This window comes from Phalacrocorax aristotelis, chromosome 2 (genome assembly GCF_949628215.1).
Source record: "Phalacrocorax aristotelis chromosome 2, bGulAri2.1, whole genome shotgun sequence".
Lineage (NCBI taxonomy): Eukaryota > Metazoa > Chordata > Aves > Suliformes > Phalacrocoracidae > Phalacrocorax > Phalacrocorax aristotelis.
Window position 1 is genome coordinate 18,050,235 of NC_134277.1, and position 22,470 is coordinate 18,072,704.

The window sequence follows — 22,470 nt, forward strand, 5'->3', positions numbered from 1 at the left end:
GAGGAAGTGAAAAAAAAGATGATATCATACATGCCTTAATATTTGCAGCAGTCTAGACTATCCCCTCTGTGAGTTACAGTTATCAGTGGAGTTATTTCTGAACACAGACTATTTAGTTTTGACACTTCTTTAACACATTAGGAGAAGAAAAACACTGTCTCAAGTTCTCTTCCTTCCCTTGCCTTCCACGTCAGAGTCCAGTTCCTATCACTGACTGCAGGCAGCAGGAGCGCAGATATATAGCTTTCCGTAGTTTTCACCTTCTCTGTTGCAATATTGGGCTATATTCAAAGGTTAAATATCATCTTGCTGTTACATGTATATTCTCTCTGTCTGACAATATTTTTGTCCCTGTTTTAGGGACAACTAAAGTTAGTATTTTTGCTCGAGGGTGTTTGGTAAATAGATGATCCAGCTGAGGTTATGATACAAAGATGCCTGCTTTCCACCTCTGTGCTTGTTATTTTAGATCACATAGTTTTATGCACAAGAGTAACAGCAGGATTTTGGAAAAAAAAAAAAAAAAAGCGGGAGACTTCAGGTCAGGAATCAAACAACTGTGTGTAATAAGGAACTGCATTTGACTCTTATTTAAAATTAGACTGTACGGTGCAGTGATTCTGGCCCCCCCCACCCCCCACCCCGCCCCATCTCAGGTCCATGTAAAATTTCTTAGAGGGAAAGATTAATAGTTAGAGTTGGGGTGTGTGTGTTTATTTAGCTAGTTATTACCATGGGGAGGGAGGGTTGTGTTTGTTATTTTGCTTTTTTTGTCTCCCTATTCCTGTGCTTCAGGGACTTGACTATTATCTTGCCAAACCCTGCCTCTGCATACCTTTCTTTTCTCCCCATTTCTCTGTGGAAATAAGTGCAGTTGAAGCTGTTTAGTATACTAAAGCTGAATTTTGGAAGGTTTGTTGGGGTCTACTCTGGGCTGACTTTCCGCTCTGGATCCTTTTGCTTTCTTTATCATGCAACCTTTTGTGTCCTTCCAAAACCTGCCTTAATTTTTTTTTTTCCTTAAATTATTACTTGGCCAAACGCTTCCTGACATTTCAGAAGTCTCAAGAACATGTTGAGATGAACAGCAGGGGGATTGTGTGATGACTGGTGCCTGACGCTGACAATTTTGCTTGTTTTATTGTTTAAGGAATGTTAGTATGTCCAAAAGTAATAGTCATGGATGTACTCTCTGAATAAAGAAAGAAAAGGGCTCCAAAAAGTGTGTGGGGGGAAATACCCTGATTTTAAAATTGTGTGTGTTAAAACATCTCTAAAAACATGTTTTACTGTGCTATTTAATGCATGTGATGCTCCAAATACACCTTTAATACTTATGGTGTGTGATAAAGCTTAACTATCTCCATTCTCCCAGGAAATCTATGGGAAAATATGAGGCCCATCATTAATATCTTGCTGTTAAATAATACTGCGTGTTAAATCCAATTTGTTTTCTGCTGCAAGTTGTAAATTGTTTCTTTAAATAAAAATTTGCATTTGGAGGGAAAAGAATTATTTATTCTCTTCCACTTCTTTATAGTGTTTCCTCATGGGGATGGTAGGTATTTAACAGTATTTTGAATTATTACATCGAACTATGCTTTCTGTCCTGGTTATAAGGCAGGTGATTTCTAATCAGAGCCCTGTTTTTCTGCTATTACTCTCTCTTAGATTAAAAAAAGAGAAACATAAGAAAATTTGGATTTTCTTAACTCTGTTGTTCCTTGGTGGGTAGACCGGTATTCCTCTTGCCCTGCTTGCATAAACTGGTGTTGTGACATGCAATGAGTTGAAACTGCTCTGGTCCACGAGAAGAAAATCTGAGATGCTGTGGAGCTAGCAGGTCACTTAGTGGGGACCTAACAAAACTGCATGTTTGGGCTAGGGATACAACTTCGTCTGGTCTGTCTGCTAAGACTGTGTTATTAATGCATTCAGACAAAACCCTGAACTAGCTTATTTTTATCTCTCTCATATCCTGGTGAAGTAAAAGAAAACCTGGATTTAAAAATGAGTGAAAGAATTAATTGAGGAATAGTAAATAGAAATGCATCATCTGTGAATATCGGAAAGTTGCCAAGTCATGGACTATTGGAAACTCGGAGACCAGTATGGAAGCATTGGTGGCATCGGACCACTGTCAAAAGCAGGATAGTGTTCATGATGGGCCATATTTGATCAGACTAAGTGTTGACTTACTCGTGTTAATTTTACATTGCTTTTACTTTGTCAACAGACTTTATTAGGGATGTCAGCATGTCCTTGCAGCTGCTTCCTCCATATACTTATACATGCTTTTGTTATACCACGTTTTAACCTGTATGTTCTTCTGAATGCAGACACACACACCCTTGTTTATAGCATGTGCATGATCCTGCTCCTCCCTTAAGGTTTATAGTCCTGTCAGTGTCAGGTCAATGTTACCTTAAAGCAGCCATCTTGAGCAGAAGTCTGAGCTCCTGCTTGAGGCTGCATCTGAAGCTTTAAGTATTTTCTGTGTTGCAAAAGTCTGATGGGCTTGCACAAAGAGTTCAAGCAAATAGAGTTTGAAGACTGAGCTGGAAGACTTGCGCTTTTGCAGGTAAAGCAAGTCTTAGAGATCTGGTATTCATTTATCAGATATATCTAGGGATATTTAAGTTTGCAGTCCTGGCTTCACAGTAGTTGATGGCAGCTTCGCTGCTGACTTTGGTGGAGCCAGAATTACATCATTATGCTTTAAGTGTTGTTTTAGTGTGAAAAACATCGTAAAATTGTTACAGATTTTTCTCCTTTCAACCCTGTATCAAGCTTGCTCAACTGACAAGTTTAAAAATGCTTTTCTGTTTGTCCTTAAACTAACACATGAATGTGCAAGGCTGACTCTGTGTTGATTCATGTATTGTCAGCGGGAAAATCACATTAATGGGCCAAGTTTGGCCACCAAGTAAAACTGTGTGAGATTGCTTAAATATGATGAAAGTCAGAAGCAGTTCTTGACTTTGAATATTGTAGATTGTAGAAAGAAAAAATGTGCAGGGCTTGCATTAGTTTCTTCTTGAGTACATATAGGAGCTAATGCTGTGCCAGACAGTGGAGTTCTTTCAGTATTACAAGCCTGTAAAACTGAATACATGTTAGTTTTTTAAATTAAAAATACCCAACACATTTGTTACTAACCAAATTATAAATTCACATGGCCTTTAAAATATTCACGGTTTTGGTGTTGTCTTCTCTGTTTTGTAATAATACAAAAAAAAGATAAGAAATTTGTTCTAAATGTTGGATGTTCTTTCAAAGTGCGTTTTTAGTAGCATATTCTGTGATTCTTTAAGAATTATTTCAACCTCTGAAGCTGCATGCTGTTGATGTGGCTGTACTGAATACTGGTAGAAATATTTTGCTAGACTATTATGTTGATATGATAGCTCCATAGTCCATATGGATCCTCCTAGAGAAGTGAGACCACTGCAAGCAATGTGAAGTTCAAAAACAATTTTGCTGTCATCTGAACACCAAAAGATGCTATCCTTGCTTTTACTGTTTTCATATAGATGTCTTCCCTTTATTTACTACTAATGCATTTTAATCAGATTGCCAGTTTTAACAAAATCTTTCCTAAGAATGCTTGATAACGAAAAGGATAAAAAAGGTGGACAGGAAAAAAAGAAACAGTAATAACAGAAATTAAAATCTGAGTAGTTGCTTGAGCTGAGAGGGGAACATCTGAAGCATTTGTAAGGGAAGAAGGACAAATTAAACTGAAGTGGTTAAAGATTTTAGCCTTTTAAACTAGCTTTCAGAATGAAGAGGGAGATAGAAAACAGGGTGTTCTATTTTTACAGCCTGTTTTAAAAAAATACAATAACATAAAATGGTGGCCAAAGATCTGTGCTCATTCTACGAGATTAAGAGAAAGGGAATTTAGGAGTGTGATGAAGGAAAGATTTCTGGGAGTAGCTCTTCCGTTGGAGGCTGCCAGGGTGAAGGCTTGCCGGGCGATTGAATCCCGCTCCAAACTGCCTCTGCTTCGTTGCTGACGTGCTGCAGTGGAAGCGAAGCAGAGGGAAAGCCTTCACTCGCCTGCTTCACACTGTTGCTTATGACTTAGGCATAAGCGTGCCACCACAAGTATAGTATGTGAAAGCCTTTGGCTGCATCACAGTTTCAAGGCTACTTAAATTTCTCACCACCTTGAAATGCACAGATATGGCTAGATTTTCATGAAAACTGATATGCCGGCGGAGGCAAAATTTATACTGAATTAATAAATACAGCCAATATTTTACCATGCATTCTTGAATTCTCCCCATCTCCAGCTGCCAGAGGCATTAAATGGCTTGTAGGCTAATGTTAATATGAAAGATTTGGGAAAATATGAGACGCATGGCAAGCTTTAATCTAATAATATCAGATTTAATTTTTAAAAATATAACTTGCTGTTGGTGTTGGAAAGGGTATTTATTTTGGTATCAACATAGTTATGGTGACTGTTGGAAAACTTGTTCAAGGTAGAATGACATTTCCCTAAACTGTTCTGTTTTTGGTTAATACTTTATATTATGCTAGACTGATTCAGCAGTGTGGAATCAGAAAATGTGTGCAATTATATTTACTGGTGGTAAACTCTAAAACCATCTGGCAGCTGCAACAATTTTTACTTTTTCCCTTCCGCTTCTCTCTCCCTTCCGCTTCTCTCTCCCTTCCGCTTCTCTCTCCCTTCCGCTTCTCTCTCCCTTCCGCTTCTCTCTCCCTTCCGCTTCTCTCTCCCTTCCGCTTCTCTCTCCCTTCCGCTTAGAGCAATGTGTGGTTTTGTGGTAAATTTTAAAGTATGACGCCCTATATTGTTTCTGACCAGAGGCTTAAATGTATAGCTATGTTTGTTGGACCAAAAGCTGTAATTAAACAAATGGTTGATAGTCCCTAGTAATGCCAGATGTCCTTTGCCGAGAGCATGTACTGCTCAAGCGTAGTTGTGCCAGAGTCCAGGTTAGTTAGCAGAGTGTACGTATTGTGTGCATTCACTGACACATAAAATGTTCTGTGACTTCTCAGCCCAACTTCATGTCATGTATTGGCTGTTTTAATAAAACTAAAGCTGTTAATCTGAAGGAAATTTTGTACCACTAATAGGTAGTGAGAAGCTTCCCTGGTTGCTGTTAGTTGCCTACTGTGGAATACAGAGGTTCAAATATGATTTCTGCCTGTAAAATAACACATTGGTTTAAAAATGACCAAAAACTACCTCAGTGAATGAAGCATATTAATCTTAGGCATAAACTATGAAATACCTTAATTATTTCAAAAAGTTTAGTTTTTTAGATAAGATGATGATGCACTTGACTCTTTAAACGTTTGCATATTCCTATATACCTCCATAGGCTTGTATATCTAGAGTACGCATATATGACTGATTGATGTAACAACATAACTTGTCTTGAGTGTTAAACTTTAAACTCAGTCACACAGTGAATCACAACACTGAAATAATATATTGGCATGTTTTTGGGCATCAGTACTGCCTATGATTGTAGGACTTTTCTTCTACTCTCAAGATACAATATGAAAAGTTGAGATACATGGTAATCAAATGGAGTTTCCAGCAGTTTTAGGCACAAATGAGTTGAAAATGATCTTGGCTTCTGTTGTTAGAAGTCTTTATTCAGTCTCTTAGATTCATATCTCTGAGATATTGTGTCTTCCTTTTGCAGATATAAAATGCCACATTTGGTATTCCTTACCACCCCTCCCCAGTCTCTTAACGTTGCAAGTCTCTTAACGTTGCAAACTGTGACTGAAGAGTTAAACAGGGTGAACGTGCCCAGTGACATTCTAGTGCTGCTATGAGTTCTTTCCTGACTGCCTGCCAGGTACTTGCTGTTGCCTTCTCTAGTGTTGATGAAGATCTAGATAGAAATACTGGAGACTCAGCAAGCTGGTGTCTATACAAAGGACCAGTCAATTAGTGAAGGTCATTCAAGGTGTTGTAGTATGCAGGCTTTGTTGGAGGAGACAAGAGTTTTTTTAAAAAAATAGGAACGTCGGATCTTTGTATGAGCTTTCTACAAGCTGCTTATTAATTTGTGCTTGATAGGTCACTCTAAATCAGTTTAATGTATGTGTTATTCTTGCAGATAATAGGAGAGCTTTTGAATACTCATGAAAGTACCTTTTATGAACTTTCAAAGTATTCTTGTTGACATAGTGTCTAGTAACTCATTTGGAAGGGTTTCGATTTTGAAGCAGTTTTGAGCCGTACATGCAAGAACTCTGCAGCAACAGTCTTGCCCTGTATGAATGCAAATAGGGATCAGCTATTTAACTCGCATCAGAATGTAATGGTATGTGGTATGCTAAATCTGAAATACACATGTTGAGACAAATCCTAAAAGACCAATAACTGTTTCAAACAACTGCGGATTCTTTAGGTCTGGGAGCCAAGTTCCAAAACTAAAGACTTTTCCATTTTGAAGGAAATAACATTTTAAAAAGTGGTGGGCTTAAATGATTGCTCACTTTCAACATTTTCTGTCATAACGTTGTTTCAAGGTGGGTTAACAAATAACTGTAGCTTGGAGGAATAAAAATTAGGTACAACTTTTAAGTTAAAAGACTGTGTTACCCTTAGCGAGTATGTAATCTGCTTTGAGGACACTTACAGCAAAATTCTTGTTTTCATTAGGAAAAAATATTGAAATTTCTATTGCTGTGCCATCTGTAAGGATTTTAGCATTTTACTTTTTTTGTGAAGTAGCAAACACACAGAGATACTTTTTTCAAAGGTGCTGATCACTTGCATGTCATGATTATCTAGTTACTCAGTATTCTGTAACTTTGAAAATTAGATTAATCATTTTAAAAATAGTAAACTGCAAAATTAAAAAAGGCATGTGCTGGTATGAGTTAATGACTCTGGTTCTGCAAAGAAAAACTGTTAGTTTTGAACTTTTTGAAGTGTCAGGAAGCCCATATATTTGGTGGAATTACTTAAGAGAACATAAAAAAGAACTATTTGTAGCACATAAAACTGAGCACATAGCGGGCTTTTTACAACTGGAGTCTGATAGGACAGTGCAGTATGTCTATCCTAATGCGTGTGTACTGTTTATGTTTTTATTTGAACCTGTGCATAAATATTGACCTCAAACTTCAGAATGAAATAATTTTCAATATTTGGCGTTAGCATCTGATTTTATTGTGCAGCAGCAAGGATGTCAGAGTGAGTGTTTCTACTGCAATGCTGTTTGCTTTTGTGTAAGGCAAGTGTTGTCTAAGCCTTTATAGAACTGTAAAGTACAGTTCAAATGTGAAAAAATGTCAGCTTGTTATAAATGGCAGCAAATGGTGCTGATTATTTTACCTTTGACAAAGTGGAAAATTTAAAGGTTGGTGTGTCCCCTTTTATTAATATAATAAAATTTTACAGTGTTGTTCTGGGCTTAGATATATATTCTTTAGTGTTTATTATCCCTCAGTTACTGTAAAAATTTTTGATTGGAAGCCTGGCATCATTGTTCAGAATGCTAATTCAGGAGATTAATTAACATGTGACAGCAGATGCACATCCACTTGTCCTCTATTTCTTTCCTTATGCTAACCAAAACAGTTGCTGTTTTGTAATATGCAAGAGTGATGGAACGCAGAGACCATGTTTTTTATCATTTAGCACTAGTTTATAGCTTCCACAGACTTGTCCTAATAATGAAGCTATGAAGGATATGACAAGAATGGTGATATTGAATTTCTCTAGACTAACAGTAAATTTTTCCATTCTGATGTCAAGAATGTAGAGCATCTGGAATCTGCAGTGTGAGTGGTTCGGTACGGGAACACTTTCATCAATTGCTTAGCCATTTATTCTCCTCCTAGGAACAAGCAGTCTTCTACAGAATGTAACACTATGAAGGAAGCAATTTTCTAGAACTGGAAAAATTCTTTGTCCCATTGTTTCTGATTTAAAAGCTTTCCACTGCTGCTTAGTCTTAAATCTTGTTGCATGTGCAAATTTACGCTACACATTTTAAAAATTGGAATTGCCATTATTACACACTGTTCTTCAGTTCAAATAAAACTAAATTGTATCAGTTAAGCTTAGGAAAAGCTGAAGATACTCTGAAGACAGAAACTGCTTAAGTGTGTTAAAAGAACAAACTGAAATTTATCCTTTACTTTTTTAAGCAGGGACAGTGCTAAGTTTTCAAACATAGCTGTATTTTCCCTTGGAATTGTTTCCTTAGTCAAAGCTGGCAGAATGCTACAAGCCTTATTCTGCAGCCATTTTATCTTACTTGCTCTTGCAACAAGTCCAAAATCTTCTGAGTAGTTTCTCTATCCATGACAAGCTGTTGTAAATTTTAGTTTTAGGTTATGTGTGTGTGTTTAGATTATCTATATGTGTATAGTTTATATGGACTACTTCTCTATATAAGGTTAGCTAGTCATTGGTTTTTAATTCCCTGTGTCACTTTTATTGGCTGAACTAAATTTCATGAAAAGTGTATTGTATGCCTGGTATTAATCTATTACCTATAATTTCTTTATCCTTGAATCAGGTAATCATATTTAATAGACTACATAAGCACCTTCAAACTTCCACTCTTATAAGAGTTTTATAGTATTCTTATGTGCTATCCTTGTCTCTTTTTTTTTTTTTAAAAATGTTTCTATGCTATAGGCTTTTACTTAGTTAACATAAGTATTAGATACTGGACCTAATTTATAGCACATGACTATAAATAACAGCATACTAGTATCTAAAACTAGGAGCTCCCTTGTTTTTCTGGGATTGACTCCTATTACTGCCACTCGATGATGTGACCTTGTTTAATCTAGAAAGGGCCCTTTTTCCTCCTCTGTTTCAATGATTTGGGAATGTCCAGGGATGATTACACTGTGATCTGTTTTGATTATTCCTGCCCGCCCCCCCCAAGTTGTAGGCCTGACTGGGTTTACTTTCCTTCTGAAGATTGCAAAGTAGTCTTGCATGTCCCTGTTTAAGCTCATTGTTAATTTATTTTATGTATGACCAGATCTTCTGGGATCTTTGAATAAATGATCTGCTTTTAAAAATTGAAGTAAATAAGGTTTTTCTTGTGTAAGCCATGTTTACTTTACTGTATTTTGACACCTGAAGTGTTTTAATACTAGAAAATCCCAGTGGACATATGATTCCTTTTAAATATAGGACCTGAGTAGAATAGCAATAGTGTATGGAAAAATCAAATGTGTTGGTTTTTTTTTTTTTTTTTTTGCAAGACTCTTTATAGTGTTGCCAACATCAGGTATTAAAAAAAAAAAAACAAAACCAAAAAAGGTTTTTTTCTTCTTCTTTTTGGGATTCTGTTTTTTTAAACACAACTTCTAGATACTTTTAAAAAAGGTGTTTGTGTGTTTATTTGAATTTTGGGCCTCTTTCCAAAAATATATGCAAAATACTTTCTTTTAATAGGAGGTCCATGCATGTCATACAACTCAGGGAGGTCGGACTTTAAGAGAAACATCAAATTGAGACCCAAGAGCATGACTGAGGCCTGGCAGCCACATGCTTACAACAGTAGCATTCAGCTCTGGTGTGCTGAGCTACATCTAATTCCGTGGCTTACACGATGAACATGAGTTTTTAATTTACAAAGCGGTTAATCTGAATATAGGAGGTATACCTCTGATCTTCTTGAAAATTAATTTTTGTTTTCAGGAGTGATCAAAGGTGTTCAGTATAGCATCACTTCAGTCTTTAAAATTGCTACTGAAAAGATTTTAAAAAAACATCTGGTTTCTACTGCTTGTCAGTACTAAAACTAGTGAGATATTTGCGTTTATTTCAGTGGCCTTTGGCTCTGGCTTGCAGAACCATCTGAGATGCTAGTTAGAACTTTTGCAGGAGATTTGAGGTTGGACTGAAGCAGTCTTTGCTGTTAAATTCGGAATACTTCTCTTGCCACATGGCAGCATCTCTGTACAGTGACACCTTACAGGGTTGCAGAGATTTGAGCTACCGCCCTTCAGGTGTTGGAAAGATGGGTATAACAAGTTACCAGATCTGGTAATTTAAATTAGGCTAATGTGTAGCTGCCAATGTAGCGGTTTCAACTTCATTATCAGTTTACGGTAACTTGACACATTATTTTGTACCTATTATTATTTTATTTTAAAAGCACTTTCTTTTAAATCCCATTTGCTAGTAAAGTCACATGCCAGCCAGTTTTCAGTGTTTTTTCACACTTCAATGAATAAGAACAACACACTTTGTGTAACTGAGATACAAATAAAACGTGATGTTTTAGTTGGAGGGGTGTGTGTCTAGAAGAACCACGTACTGTTTTTCTTCATATATAAAAATATGAATGCCCATCTGAAAACTTTGGATTCCGTGGTACTGGGCATCACAAAAGGGACAAGGGAAAATGAGACTCTATAAAGGTAAACCTTTACAGGTGCTAGCACCTTCTGCTGCCATTACCTCTTGTTTGGAAGGAGGCTATAGCTGAATCAGATGATCTGGAGTTATGCAGCTTTAACTTTGGACATACTCTAGGTCTTTGTCTTCTGTTCTTCCCAACTAAATACCCTGAGTCGTCCTCCTGCCTGGTTTTCATTTGTCTCTGTGGTGGAGATTTTTTTCAGTCCTGGCTATATAAGCTGAGTGTCAAGAGGGTTCTGAAGAGCGAAAGCATGGTGTTCTCCAGCATGCTGCCTGGCGTAGTTCTCAGGTTCTGCTGCTGTGGAGAAGGGTGGGATTCTGATTTCCTCCTGGCTGAAAACTATACACACTGCACTGAAGAGCCAAAGAAGAGCAGCACTACAAACATAGCCATGGGATTGTATAAAACCAGTCAGCACTTGTCTGATTTTCTCCGCGTCTCTGGGAGCGTTGCACAGATTGGGTGCATTGCTGTCGAAGCTATCAGTAGCGCACTAGGGACATGGACACCTGTTTTCCTGGAAGGGGAAATTCAGGGCTACATGAACAAGTGAAGCCCACAGATGCTTTTGAGCTGGTTATGGAAACCTTAATGTGTGTAAGCACCTGCAGGGTTAGTCAGTCCTGGAGTGCCGTCCAGCAGGATTTTTCTTGGGGAGCTCTGTGCATAAAACCTAAGCCTTGTTATAGGCAGATTCAGTCTCACCCTGTGTCACTACTGTAATAGTTAATCCAGCAGGAAACATGAACTTTCATTTTATTTCACTGGGGTTTTAATTATCAAAGCTTTGAGGAGCAAGTTACAAGGATAGAACAGTTTTATGGTTGACTGTATGTGAAATTTAAGCAGATCTGATGGATCAAGGAGTAAGCTTACTCTGTTATAGATCTTTTATTTGAAGGGAGTGGCTGAAGTTAATATTTTCTTTCTCCTGAATGGCACACATGAATTGTTCCTAAGCAGTTATGCCACAGTTATGTCAAGCTTATGTTGAACTTTTTATTCCATTTTCTAACAACCTTCAGGTTATTCTGAAGTAAATGTATTTTCAGTAACAAAAGTGTCTATGTGCAGAAATATAAGGCTGGCTGTAAAGTAATTTTTTAATTTGCTAAATGAAAATGTTTTTGAAGCATAAATTGCGTGATTAAAAAAAATATTTTTACTAAGTGCTGAAGTTCTAATAGTCTGGAAAGTTGGAGTTGAGACTCCCATTCAAACCTCTGTTGTCTGGATGTCAGCTCAATCACAGACTGCCTCACTAGGCAAGGCTCAGTGTTCTTTTTCTATCCATGCAAAATTGTAGTGGTTTGAGTTGTATCCTCTATTTCTGAAGCATAAACAAGAGCAGATTTAAATAAAAGCAAGATTCTACGAGAAATGAATGTCAACCACCAAAAACACTTGGACCACAAAAAGAATGTATCTGGAAGGAACTTTTTTTCCACAATATTTTACTGAAAGGCAGTAAAAGACAAAAATGTTAAATAATCTGGTCCCAAAGGTGCTGTAGGTAATTTTGAAAGGGATATATAACGCCTGGAAAGGTTGTGAAATCATGTTTACTAAAAAATATTCTAAATCATAAGTTTTAGGGAGATAATAGGCATAATAACAACAGGTAACCTCTAACTTCCAACAATGTTCTTTACCAGTAGAATATCTTGTAAATCTGTCCTTATGATGAACAGCAGCACTTACTCAGACTAAAAATAATAGCAGAACCGTGTATCTTGGATCCCAGGAGACTATCGGTGTTTTTGTAGACAGCAGACAGGAGAAAAAGGCATTTTGTCCTTTTTACCCCAAGTAATCCCAGTGGAAAATTAAACATGTGCTACGAATTGATATCAACTCACGCCAGGTTACCTCCCTAAAGAGGGCTGCTGCAAACACTGTTGCTACATTTCTTGGACAGCAGTTTGATGGCCTGTGTGCATGATGGATATTTTATGCTGTATGCTACTGTGGAACAGTGTGCTACTGTCTGCCCCTCGGAGACTGCTGGTGAGGTGTGCCACAAATAACCAGCAACAGCAATTGCTTTAACCCTACGGAGAATCTCAAATACCTGCAAATAAAAAATGTAACTGAAATATTTCTGTGTGCATGTGCATCTGGGAAAACTGCTGCGTTTGGTTTTTAAGGTTTAATCCTGCAAAACAGAGCGCAGTTCCTTTTGTCTTGCTGTGGATTCCTACTGAACACGGGATAAAAAAAATATGAAGCAATATATTAGCAAGAAATATTTAGAGAAACCACGAACCTTTTTTTAATGGACCACCCTATCCAGTTTCTGTTCTTTTAAGGAAGTTTTTCCTATTCATGACTCATTTCACTCTTTGGCTAACATCAAGGGAAATGGAATAACGATTAAGCAAAGGAATGTATGTTTTTTTTTCTGGTTTTGTCCTTTTTTCAAAACCTTTATGAATTTTCTGCATAATCTTGTGTAAATATATGTGGATGTAGAAGCTTGACAACTGTGACAAGGTAAAAAGTACGCTGCTAATACTTGCTTCTTAGTAATTTTAAAAAAATTATCCTCTTGGTTCTACAAGTTAATGTTATGCTGGATACTCCAGACTCCCTATTCAGTGAAAATGACATGCTCCAGGCAGCCAATTACACAGAACTGTTAAGTGAAATTAATGAGATCACCCCCAGATTACACTTTGTGTTTTATTTTCATTTTATAGGTCTGTACGAGCTGCTGGCTGCATTGCCAGCCCAGCTGCAGCCACATGTGGACAGCCAGGAAGACCTGACCTTCCTCTGGGATATGTTTGGTGAAAAAAGCCTTCATTCACTGGTGAAGGTAAACCACATTTAAGTCAGATTCTCTTTGAGAAGAGCATATGGAAAAATGTTTTGAGCGCCATCTAGTAAACCAGTGATCAAACTGTTGCTCACTGAAAACAAAACAGCCTTGTTTTAACTCTGTTTCTGTCAGGGGTGGAAGTTGTTAAATAAGATTCTACCAAAAATACATAGATGATTTCATTTAAGAGTGATGTTTTGGCAGTGTAATGCTAATGCAGCAAACATATGTTGTTTGCCCTTGTTTAGAAAAAAAGAGTACGAAATAGTAGCAGGAAATCTGAGACTTCTTTATGGTCAACATTCAAGACCTGGAGTTTAGCTTAAATAAATAAATGTTCACAGCAAAAATTAGAAGGAATATATTTTCTGAGGTCAAGTATGGCAACAGTTCAGTAGCCACATTAATTTAAAATAATTTCCTTTAACAAAGTCAACTGAAATTCTAGTAAGCTGTTTCTTTCATTGGCTTGCCTCCATTCAAAATTGTGTTTTGCACATAAATATTTTGGACTAAAGTACAACCTAAAATAAGTTTGGAAGAATACTTGAGTAAAGCGTCCTGCTATGAAAATGATCAGCAACAAGAAACTAGAGCATGCCATGGGAGTGTGCAGAGCTACCCCGATAATGTTAAAATTGCTTCTAGCAGAAAAATGGGACCAATCAGCTGGTTAGAAATGTTCCACTCCTACAAAATGGTGAGTATGTCTTCAGTTTCCAGTACCGAGCTAGTTCAAGCTGGAAAAAAATTCTGAGGCTTCAAATGAGTCAGTAGGTGGTAGTAACCTGTGCCGCGAATATATCCAGGCTCACACATAATTGAGCAGAATTTGTTACACTTGTCAGTCATTGATCTAGGAGAAGCTTAACATTGGGATTATTTCACTGTATGTTTTGAGAGTCACGTTTTCCCATTTCTTTCAGCTATCTCATTCTGGCAAAAGATGTAACAAGGTTGATACTTGGCCAAAATTATTTTCAAATTGGCTGAGAATTTACATATAAAATAAACACAAGTACTCTGTGGTAGCTGATACACAAAAGCAACAAACAGAGGAACAGCGCTTAGCAATACTTGCTTGCCTAAAGAATTTCATCAACATTTCTGAAATGCAGTGATTTCCAGACTCTCTACTGCTTTGCTGCAGCTGTCTCCTCAGGTGGCTCAGATGATCACTGAAAGGGAAACACTGGTTTTGATCCTAAATTAGGCTGACAGTGGTGTGCATCTAAGCAAAATGTTAGGTCAGTAGCTAAATCAGTCTTCTTCCTGGATTTGGAATTAAAGAACGCTGGCTTGAAAATGAGTGCTGATCTGCAAAACATTGACATTTCAACGTTTGCTCTAATTTTCTATTGAGGCAAAACCTAAACCATTTCAAACTTATTCACTTGCTCCCTTTTGCCCCTTCCCCCAAAAGAAAACAAAGCTCGCACGACAACGACTAGTTTACTCACCTTTCAGTTTGGAAAAGTTGGTTCTCCTAACTGTGTGCCCTAGCTACCTCATCGTTTGTTATGGCCGGGTGGATTGGTCTTTCCGATTTTAACAAAGAAGAATTAATGAGAGATTTCTTGAGACAGATAGAAGGTTTTGGGGATCACTGAATGGTCACTTTATTGCAGTTACAACAGGAAGGTGTTGAAGTATTCCAAGCATCTTTATTATTTATCTTGTTGGTTTTAGGTCCAAGTATTAAATGTATGTGTAATTATGGCCGTGTGAATGGTTCTTTCAATGTCCTGTTAAGTCTCACGCTACCTTAAAATAGACTTCATTCTTGAAACTGCATCTTTAGTGTTCACTGGTTGCACTTCCTTAATATGCCATACTAATATAATTCAAAAGACAAAGTTTTTAAATTATACGAATTGAAACTATTAAGAGAGGGTCTGACTCAGAGCATATCACAGGCTATTGAACCTCACCTTTTGATTTCTGTGGTGTTCGGTTATAGAAAGCAGGGCATGAAGAGCTTTCAAAAGGTTATCTAGTTATATCCCTGCCCCAAGATGGGCTTAGCTGTATCTGAAACTCATGGTATTTGTTTGACCTTTAACACATTTTTTAGAAGGATTATTCAGTATCCTATCAAGTTTCAGAGAAGGCAGTCCATAGCCTTTTTGGAAGAAAGCTGTAAGAGCAGAAGAATGAACGCCATCTGCCATAGTTTTTCCCTGTTACAAGGCTTCAGAAGTGCCAAATCTTTCTTTCTGGGTTCTGGGGTCCTATTTGAAGGACTGTTTTTACTAGCAATAACTTCTTAAATTCAACCGTACTTGCAAAGACAAATGTTTTTAATTCCCCAGGCAGAGAATGATGACAGATATTTTGAAATTAAAAAAAAAAAAAAAAAGGCACTAGCTTAGAGCCAAGGATGTTGTGATCCTGGTATGTCGGTTTTGGAGGATAATAAGCGTGGGTATACTACTCATTAGGCACTAACATTTCTCTATTTCAGATAGACACACTGCTTAGTAAAAATTTCTACACTGATCTGCTCACCTTACTGTTTAATCATTTCACATATTAGAAAAGAGCTTTTTTCCTAAGTTATAAAATGGATAAAATGCTCCAAATTACTTGAAAGGTTTAAGTATAAAATAAACTTTCCACTTCTTCTACAGATATTCTACACTTTATGGGTATTTAATTATCATAGTGTTTTCTGTGTGGTTGTACACGATGGCATACGGTTTGCTATTCTGGCTCTCTTAATAGTGAAAAGACAGGGGTGGGGGGGGAAGCCCCAAACCTTGTCTTGGAGTTCTCTTCATTCAGTATTGTTGGACAGAAATCTCTTTGTGAACTTGGATCACGCTGAGCTGTTCTAAGAAGTCAGAAATGGAAAAGTTGTATTAGATCATCCAGTCCATTCCCCTGCAAATACTGGATTGTTCCCTATGGTACATTCCTATTGTAGTAAGTAAAACCAGCAAAAACTGATGCAACGGTTTTTGCTGTCCTTTTTCTCAATAAAGGAATCTGTTGATTAGATTTTAGTTTGCGAAGTATAGAGAAGAGGGAACCCACAACCATTGTTGACAGTTTGGAAGAGAAAACTGGCTGTGGATAGTGAATGTTTAAATTTGGTCTCTGCTTCCCTCAATTTGTTACTTCCTTGTCTTATTACACAACTCTCTTAAGTTCTACCAAAAATCTTCAGCCATGTCATTACTTTTTATATAGCAGAGATCCCAATAATTCTGTAGAAATTTATAGAAAAGAAACATGAAGAGATGATCCTTCAGGGTAACTTCATGAGCACCAACATAGCTGAAACCTGAAATAGTATATGTGCTCTGCTTGGATTTTTTTTTTTTAGAGGAACAGAAGGGATAAATAAAGATCTGTTCTGACTACTCTTTTAGCTTATTTTTAGAGGAGCTGCAAGAATTTCCATGTGTGTTTGCTTGCTGTTAGCGCACCAGACGCGTTTTACTATTTGTCTGTTTAGCTCAAAGATGAAGCTTCTACTTGCACTGTCGCCTTAAACAGTTCTTGTTGTGGATGTAATGCTCAAGAATTGAGTAAGCTTATCTGTTGGGCTGTTACAGAAGTATTTCTTAACCAATTGCATTTTACTGATTGGTTTCGGCCAGCTCAGAGCATGCACAGTTCTTGAGCCAGTACTGTACATTGCATCTCGAAAAAGAAGCTGCAGCAAGTGGTGTTGCTGTTCCCTTGATCGGGAAGAGTTTGTACATCCAAAAAGCAGTATGTGGCACTGGAAAAGAAAATAACTACTGTAGAAATAAGGAATATTTGGTGAATCTAGTCTGATTTTTTTATAAACACATAGTATTTTGGTAGCTGGCCCTGCAAGACCTTAATTTGTGCTAATTTGCTATTAGTTTCACCTGCGTATGGCTTGGCTTGAAGTTCTGAAAAATTATTTTGTATGTGCTAATGTTTGTCCATGTCGATGGCTTACAGCTTTTTCTAAGTAATCTAATCTCTAAAAATAAAACAGCAGAGTGTATTCTATGTAATTTCTTTGGCATGTAAATTGAATCATATGATTACATAGCCCGAATTTTACAATCATTGTGGTGTACTGGAAATTTTCAGTGTGAAGACTCAGATTTTTTCAATATGTAAGTGTAGATGCTTTCAGCCTGCTGTGGCTCCTTTGTTGGTAATGAGAAAAATAAAGATAACATTAAAAAAATGAGCTGACTAGGGCAAAGCAAAAGGGATTGATTTGACACATGCTTACAGTGATAAAATCAACAATCTGCAGATGATGTGCTAAATCTTCAGGCTGGACTGGTACAAGCCTAGCTCATAGGCAGTTTACATACAGTTCAGTTTTTACCCAGAACTTTACACACAAACTCCATTTAAAAAAAGCTGTTAAACTGTAGGATGAATGAATTTACATCTACAGTACAGAATCAAAGAATCTCATTAAGGTTTCATGGCTTGTTTTATGTTAGAGGGTAGATTAACTCTTAACTGTCCAGCCTTTCACCCAGGAAGAGCTATGCAGGTGGTTCTGGCACTCATGGAGGGGTCATATGGTGCAGCTGCCCCTACCCTGTGGTGTCTCAGACATTCTGCAGCCAACATCCAGATCATGCACGTTCACCACCTGGTGACTGCTTCTGCCTGGGCATGTGCCCAATCATCCCAACATTTTGGGAAGAAGATCCAAAGAACACAGAGGAAATGGACTTCAGATTATATGAGTTGTTCTGATGAGTTGTATGTGACAACTAATTGTCCTGAACTTACTGTTCTGAACATTTGATGGGGATGACCCTGTCACAGTTTAACCCCAGCCAGCAACTAAGCCCCACGCAGCCCCTCACTCACTCCCCCTCAGTGGGATGGGGGAGAGAATTGGAAGAGTAAAAGTGAGAAAACTCTTGGGTTGAGATAAAGTCAGTTTAACAGGTAAAGCAAAAGCTACGTGCTCAAGCAGAACAAACCAAGGAATTCATTCACTCCTTCCCATGGGCAGGCAGGTGTTCAGCCATCTCCAGGACAGCAGGGCTCCATCATGTGTAACTGTTACTTGGGAAGACAAACGCCATCACTCTGAATGTGTGTCATGTTCCGTTCCCTTCCTCCACCCCCTTCTTCCCACCCCCCAGATTTATATGCAGAGCATGACATCATATGGTGTGGGATATCCCTTGGGCCCGTTGGGGTCAGCTGTCCTGGCTGTGTCCCCTCCCAACTTCTTGTGCGCCTGGCAGGGCATGGGAAGCTGAAAAAGTACTTGACTAGTGTAAGCACTACTTAGCAACACCTAAAACATCTCCACATTATCAACGCTGTTTTCAGCACAAATCCAAAACATAGCCCCATGCTAGCTACAGTGAATAGAATTAAATCTACCACAGCTGAAACCAGCACAGACCCATAGATGGAGAGGATGGTATCTGTATCTGTGTATATGTCAAAGGACCAGGAGGGGGGTGGTGGCTGAGGAGGATGTATTAGATAGTTTAAGACCTGAGTATGACACAAATGATATGGAATGAAGGTTGGAGATTGTGCTGAGATAGAGTTGGCTTTCTTCATGGCAGCCTGATAATGCTGACAGCTTCTGCACTTCAAGTTTGAAGTGGATATTGAAATATTTTTCACTGAACATATGAAAGTTATTTACTTTATTATTTTGTTCTTCATGTACACTTTCTCTAGAACTAATCTTTATACAATCTTCATAATTTATTGTTGGAACTGTCTGTTTATGCAGGTCACAAGAACTCTTTTTTTCTGTTAACTATTCTGTTATACAGAAGATGGATGGAGCAGGGTATGTTTGTGAGAGGATTTTGATGGCTAGTATGTTTGCACCTGTTACGAGAATGGTGAGAGGGGTTTCTGATTTCAGGGCAGACAAAATCAGTTACTTCAGAAGGAGCTCAGAGGAGCTGCGTTACCCAAGAGCAGCAAGCCTGGAAAAGCACTAGAAGAGAAAGAGTGGTCAGTAAGTGGGACTGGGGAGTGGTAGACCATAGGTGGCACCTACCCTCAAACCCAACGGAGTGGGTGGGTTGTGGTTTCAGGGGAAAGCGTTGGAGAGGTGTATGGACCACCTCAGAGTGGGTGGAATTGCTGAAACTGATAGCTCATTCACCAGAATGTTGCTTTGATACTTGAAGTCCTTAAGGTTCTTTACTGCTGGATTCCCAACCATATTTATTTTAAAAAAAGCTGTGCCTTGCCAGTGAATGGAATAGGCTGCAGTTCTATAAATTCGTGTGGAGGTCTGAAGTGCTGTTTGCTTTGTAGGTGGGAAAAAATGAAGGAAAAGGTGGTGTGAGTAAGCATTTACCACCTGGCCATCTGGAGGAGGAGGTGTGAGTGTGGTGGTTGGCAGCTGGTAACAATTCATGGCCAATGAAAAATAATTGTTCTTCATGCTCTAGAGGAGAATCAGGCAAGGTTGCTTATGTATAGTTTACATCTTTCAGTCATAGAAAGCATGCAAAACCTACTGATGGCAAGAGTAAAGCAATCACTCTTGTAATGCAGACTGTCCAGAAAAGGCACAGATGTGGTCCGTTGTGCCAGCTTGAAAACTTTTTCTGGCAAGGGGAGAAGGAATTTACTATAGCTGAATTAATTAATATTGAGGTACTAGGTAATAGGTGGTGGTTATTTGCCATTCTTTAAATCCAGATCATCAGAGATCTAGGAAATTTTAATTTTTGTAAGGATGTCCTCATTTAAAGAGGCGCATGGTGCAGTCTTGCCTCACATCCTTTTGGCAAAACACGCGATACACAATTTTTTCAGCCCTAGAGAGGTATCTAGCAGTAAGGTATATATAGACAGTACTAGGATACCGAATCTGCAAAGAAATATTAAAGCTGTGTGGGGAAAATGTAAGGCTTTTTTTTTCTTTTTGTCATTGTCTGGAGAGAAACTTTGATCTCCAGTTAATTTTTGAAGCTTCCTGCTTGAGCTGTGTGTACAGAATATATATGAAGGAGTGCTAGAATTTCAGTAATCATCTCATCCAAAGTATTTGTAGGTAATTGTCTAATTCATATACTGAAATATAGATTTGCCACATGCCTTCTGCTCACCTAAGAATGAAAATTATTGAAAAAATAATACTCTGTAAGAAAGCCTCTTGATGACTGACAATAGTTTGCATTTGTACTTGGAGTAATTACCACTGAAGCAATGAGACGTTTTGCTTCCATCAAAATTATTGCATTCAAAAAAGGAGTAATGCAAGGTGTTATTCCATATGAAATACCACATAAATTTAAAGCGTTACTTTTGAAGCCAAACTGATTTTTTTGAGGCTTGCTCAGTAGCCAGCAACTGAAATCTGTAAGTGAAGAGATCACTCTTAGCTGGAGGCAATCAGCTGCCTTTAAACTTAATTTCCATGGGAACAGTGATCAGATTAATCAAAATAAGGTAATTGAAATTTTATAGAAAATAGTACAGGATCTTTACTTTATTCAGGCTGATATTGTTTCCATGGAAACATTAGGGAAAAGGTAGCCAGCAGCCAGGCATTAAGTAAATGCTTGCTTCTGTTGTTGAGGTTGGGGGGTTCTGGTTGATGTGTGTATGTTGAACCCTTTACCTTGTTCGTGCTCTTATTGTGTAAAATTGCAATACATGAGGTAACAACTGGGCAAAAATAAGCAAAATAAAAATTTATTCCTCTTTGAAAACATAGCTAACCTCCCCCTGCAACTTTCCACATATTATAATATGTAACAGGTTTACTGTTTCTTTCCTGAGTAAAGCAAAGTTGTTTTGCCAAGCGTGTTCACATACATGCCTGTGCTTATCTGTGCCCGTAATAAAGTGAAAAAATGCACCTTCAATTTATTGAAAAAGTGGTCAGGCATAGCTCTGGGTGGTGTAACCTTGTTTGTAAGAAAATGCATGTCAAGTTAGTGCCAAATGGATGGGTAATGCAGTTGTGTTAAAATACGGACCCTATGTGATGGTTCAACTAAAAGTACTTGTTACAATTGTAGCTAGTAGATAATTTACTAGGAAACAGACAGCTAGCGGACATAAATAGTAATTTTGTCCTGAAGTCCACTGAAAGGGTTCTCCTATGGTAAATACTTTATTTTTTAATATGTTTTTATTTTGTACTTTTTTGGTAGAAGTTTAACTGGATATATAGTGTTAACTTTGTCAGAAGTTTGGTCTCTCCAGCATCTTGCAGTTTCTACATCAGAGTTGCTAATGTGTTTAGTAATAGACACTTGCAATTTTCCATCTAGATTTTTATAAGGAAGTCCTGTTCTTGTCATCAACTCCTCCTTTAATCCCACTTTGTTAAAAATAATAATAAGAAAACAACTTCATTTCCAAAGTATCAATTAAATTGTCTTGTTGAAAGTTTAGTCTCATAAAAGCTGTAGAATTTGGGTTGATATCAGAAGTCCTACAGGTATCAACAAACTTTTGAAATGAAAAATAAAGCAGATAAGCTTATTAAATCAGAGGTGTGAAATGTTGGTCTATGACTATTACTTGAAACTTGTGAATAAATCAGTACTTTGGAATGTGAAAAAGCTTTGGTTTAGGTTAAAATCCAGACGGAGGCATTTTTTTGGATGAGTGGTAATTGATTTAAAGTTTCTGCTGGGAAATCTCCAAAGAGTAGCAGAAATCAAGCCAAAATGTACTGGCCATAAAAGAAGCAAATCAATCCTTCTAAGGCAAATAGTTTGTAATTTCATTGTTACCGAGGGGGCAGTGTACCAGCCTGGTGACAAAACTGGTGCAGCAGATTGAAGAGAAGTTTTAGAACCCAAATCTATGCTGATATCCAGGTTTTTCTTGTCTTATGAAGCCTGTACAGTATTTATTTAACCAAAGCGATACTTTTTTTTTTTTGCCTATGATACTGAGGCCAATCAAAGGTCTCATAAGCTGCTCAGTAACAGTACTCTGATAAATCCAAGACATCCAAGTATAATGTAATTTTAAACTGTTTTCCTACAATGTTCTTTTCCCTTGGACCAGAAGTTCTGTGGCAGAACATGTGAGGGAGGGAGTGTTTAAAACAACTTTTTTTCGTTACTGTCTTGGACTATTTTCCTTTTAAGAACAGAAAGCCATAACTACCCAATCAAGCCTCTGCAATGCAAAACATTGTAACAGTCAGGAAGGATGGGATGTGATACTTAAAATTTTCCTGAAACAGAGAAGCTGATACAATAAGATTTAACAAAAATCTTAAAAATAGGTTATAGTAAAAATGACTGCCTGTGTTTCCTACCAGCAGGTTTTGTAACTGCT

General features: G+C 37.7%; 1 protein-coding gene across 6 annotated transcripts in view; it reads left to right on the forward strand.

The window, feature by feature from the left end:
* The window catches only part of MPP7 (MAGUK p55 scaffold protein 7), a 158,158-nt gene that overhangs the window by 42,710 nt on the left and 92,978 nt on the right, over positions 1–22,470 (forward strand). For all 6 annotated transcript variants that reach the window (XM_075082575.1, XM_075082578.1, XM_075082577.1 and 3 more), the window contains exon 3: positions 13,100–13,218. In XM_075082575.1, coding sequence (XP_074938676.1) covers positions 13,100–13,218 — 119 coding nt within the window. The remainder of the gene's footprint in view (positions 1–13,099; positions 13,219–22,470) is intronic.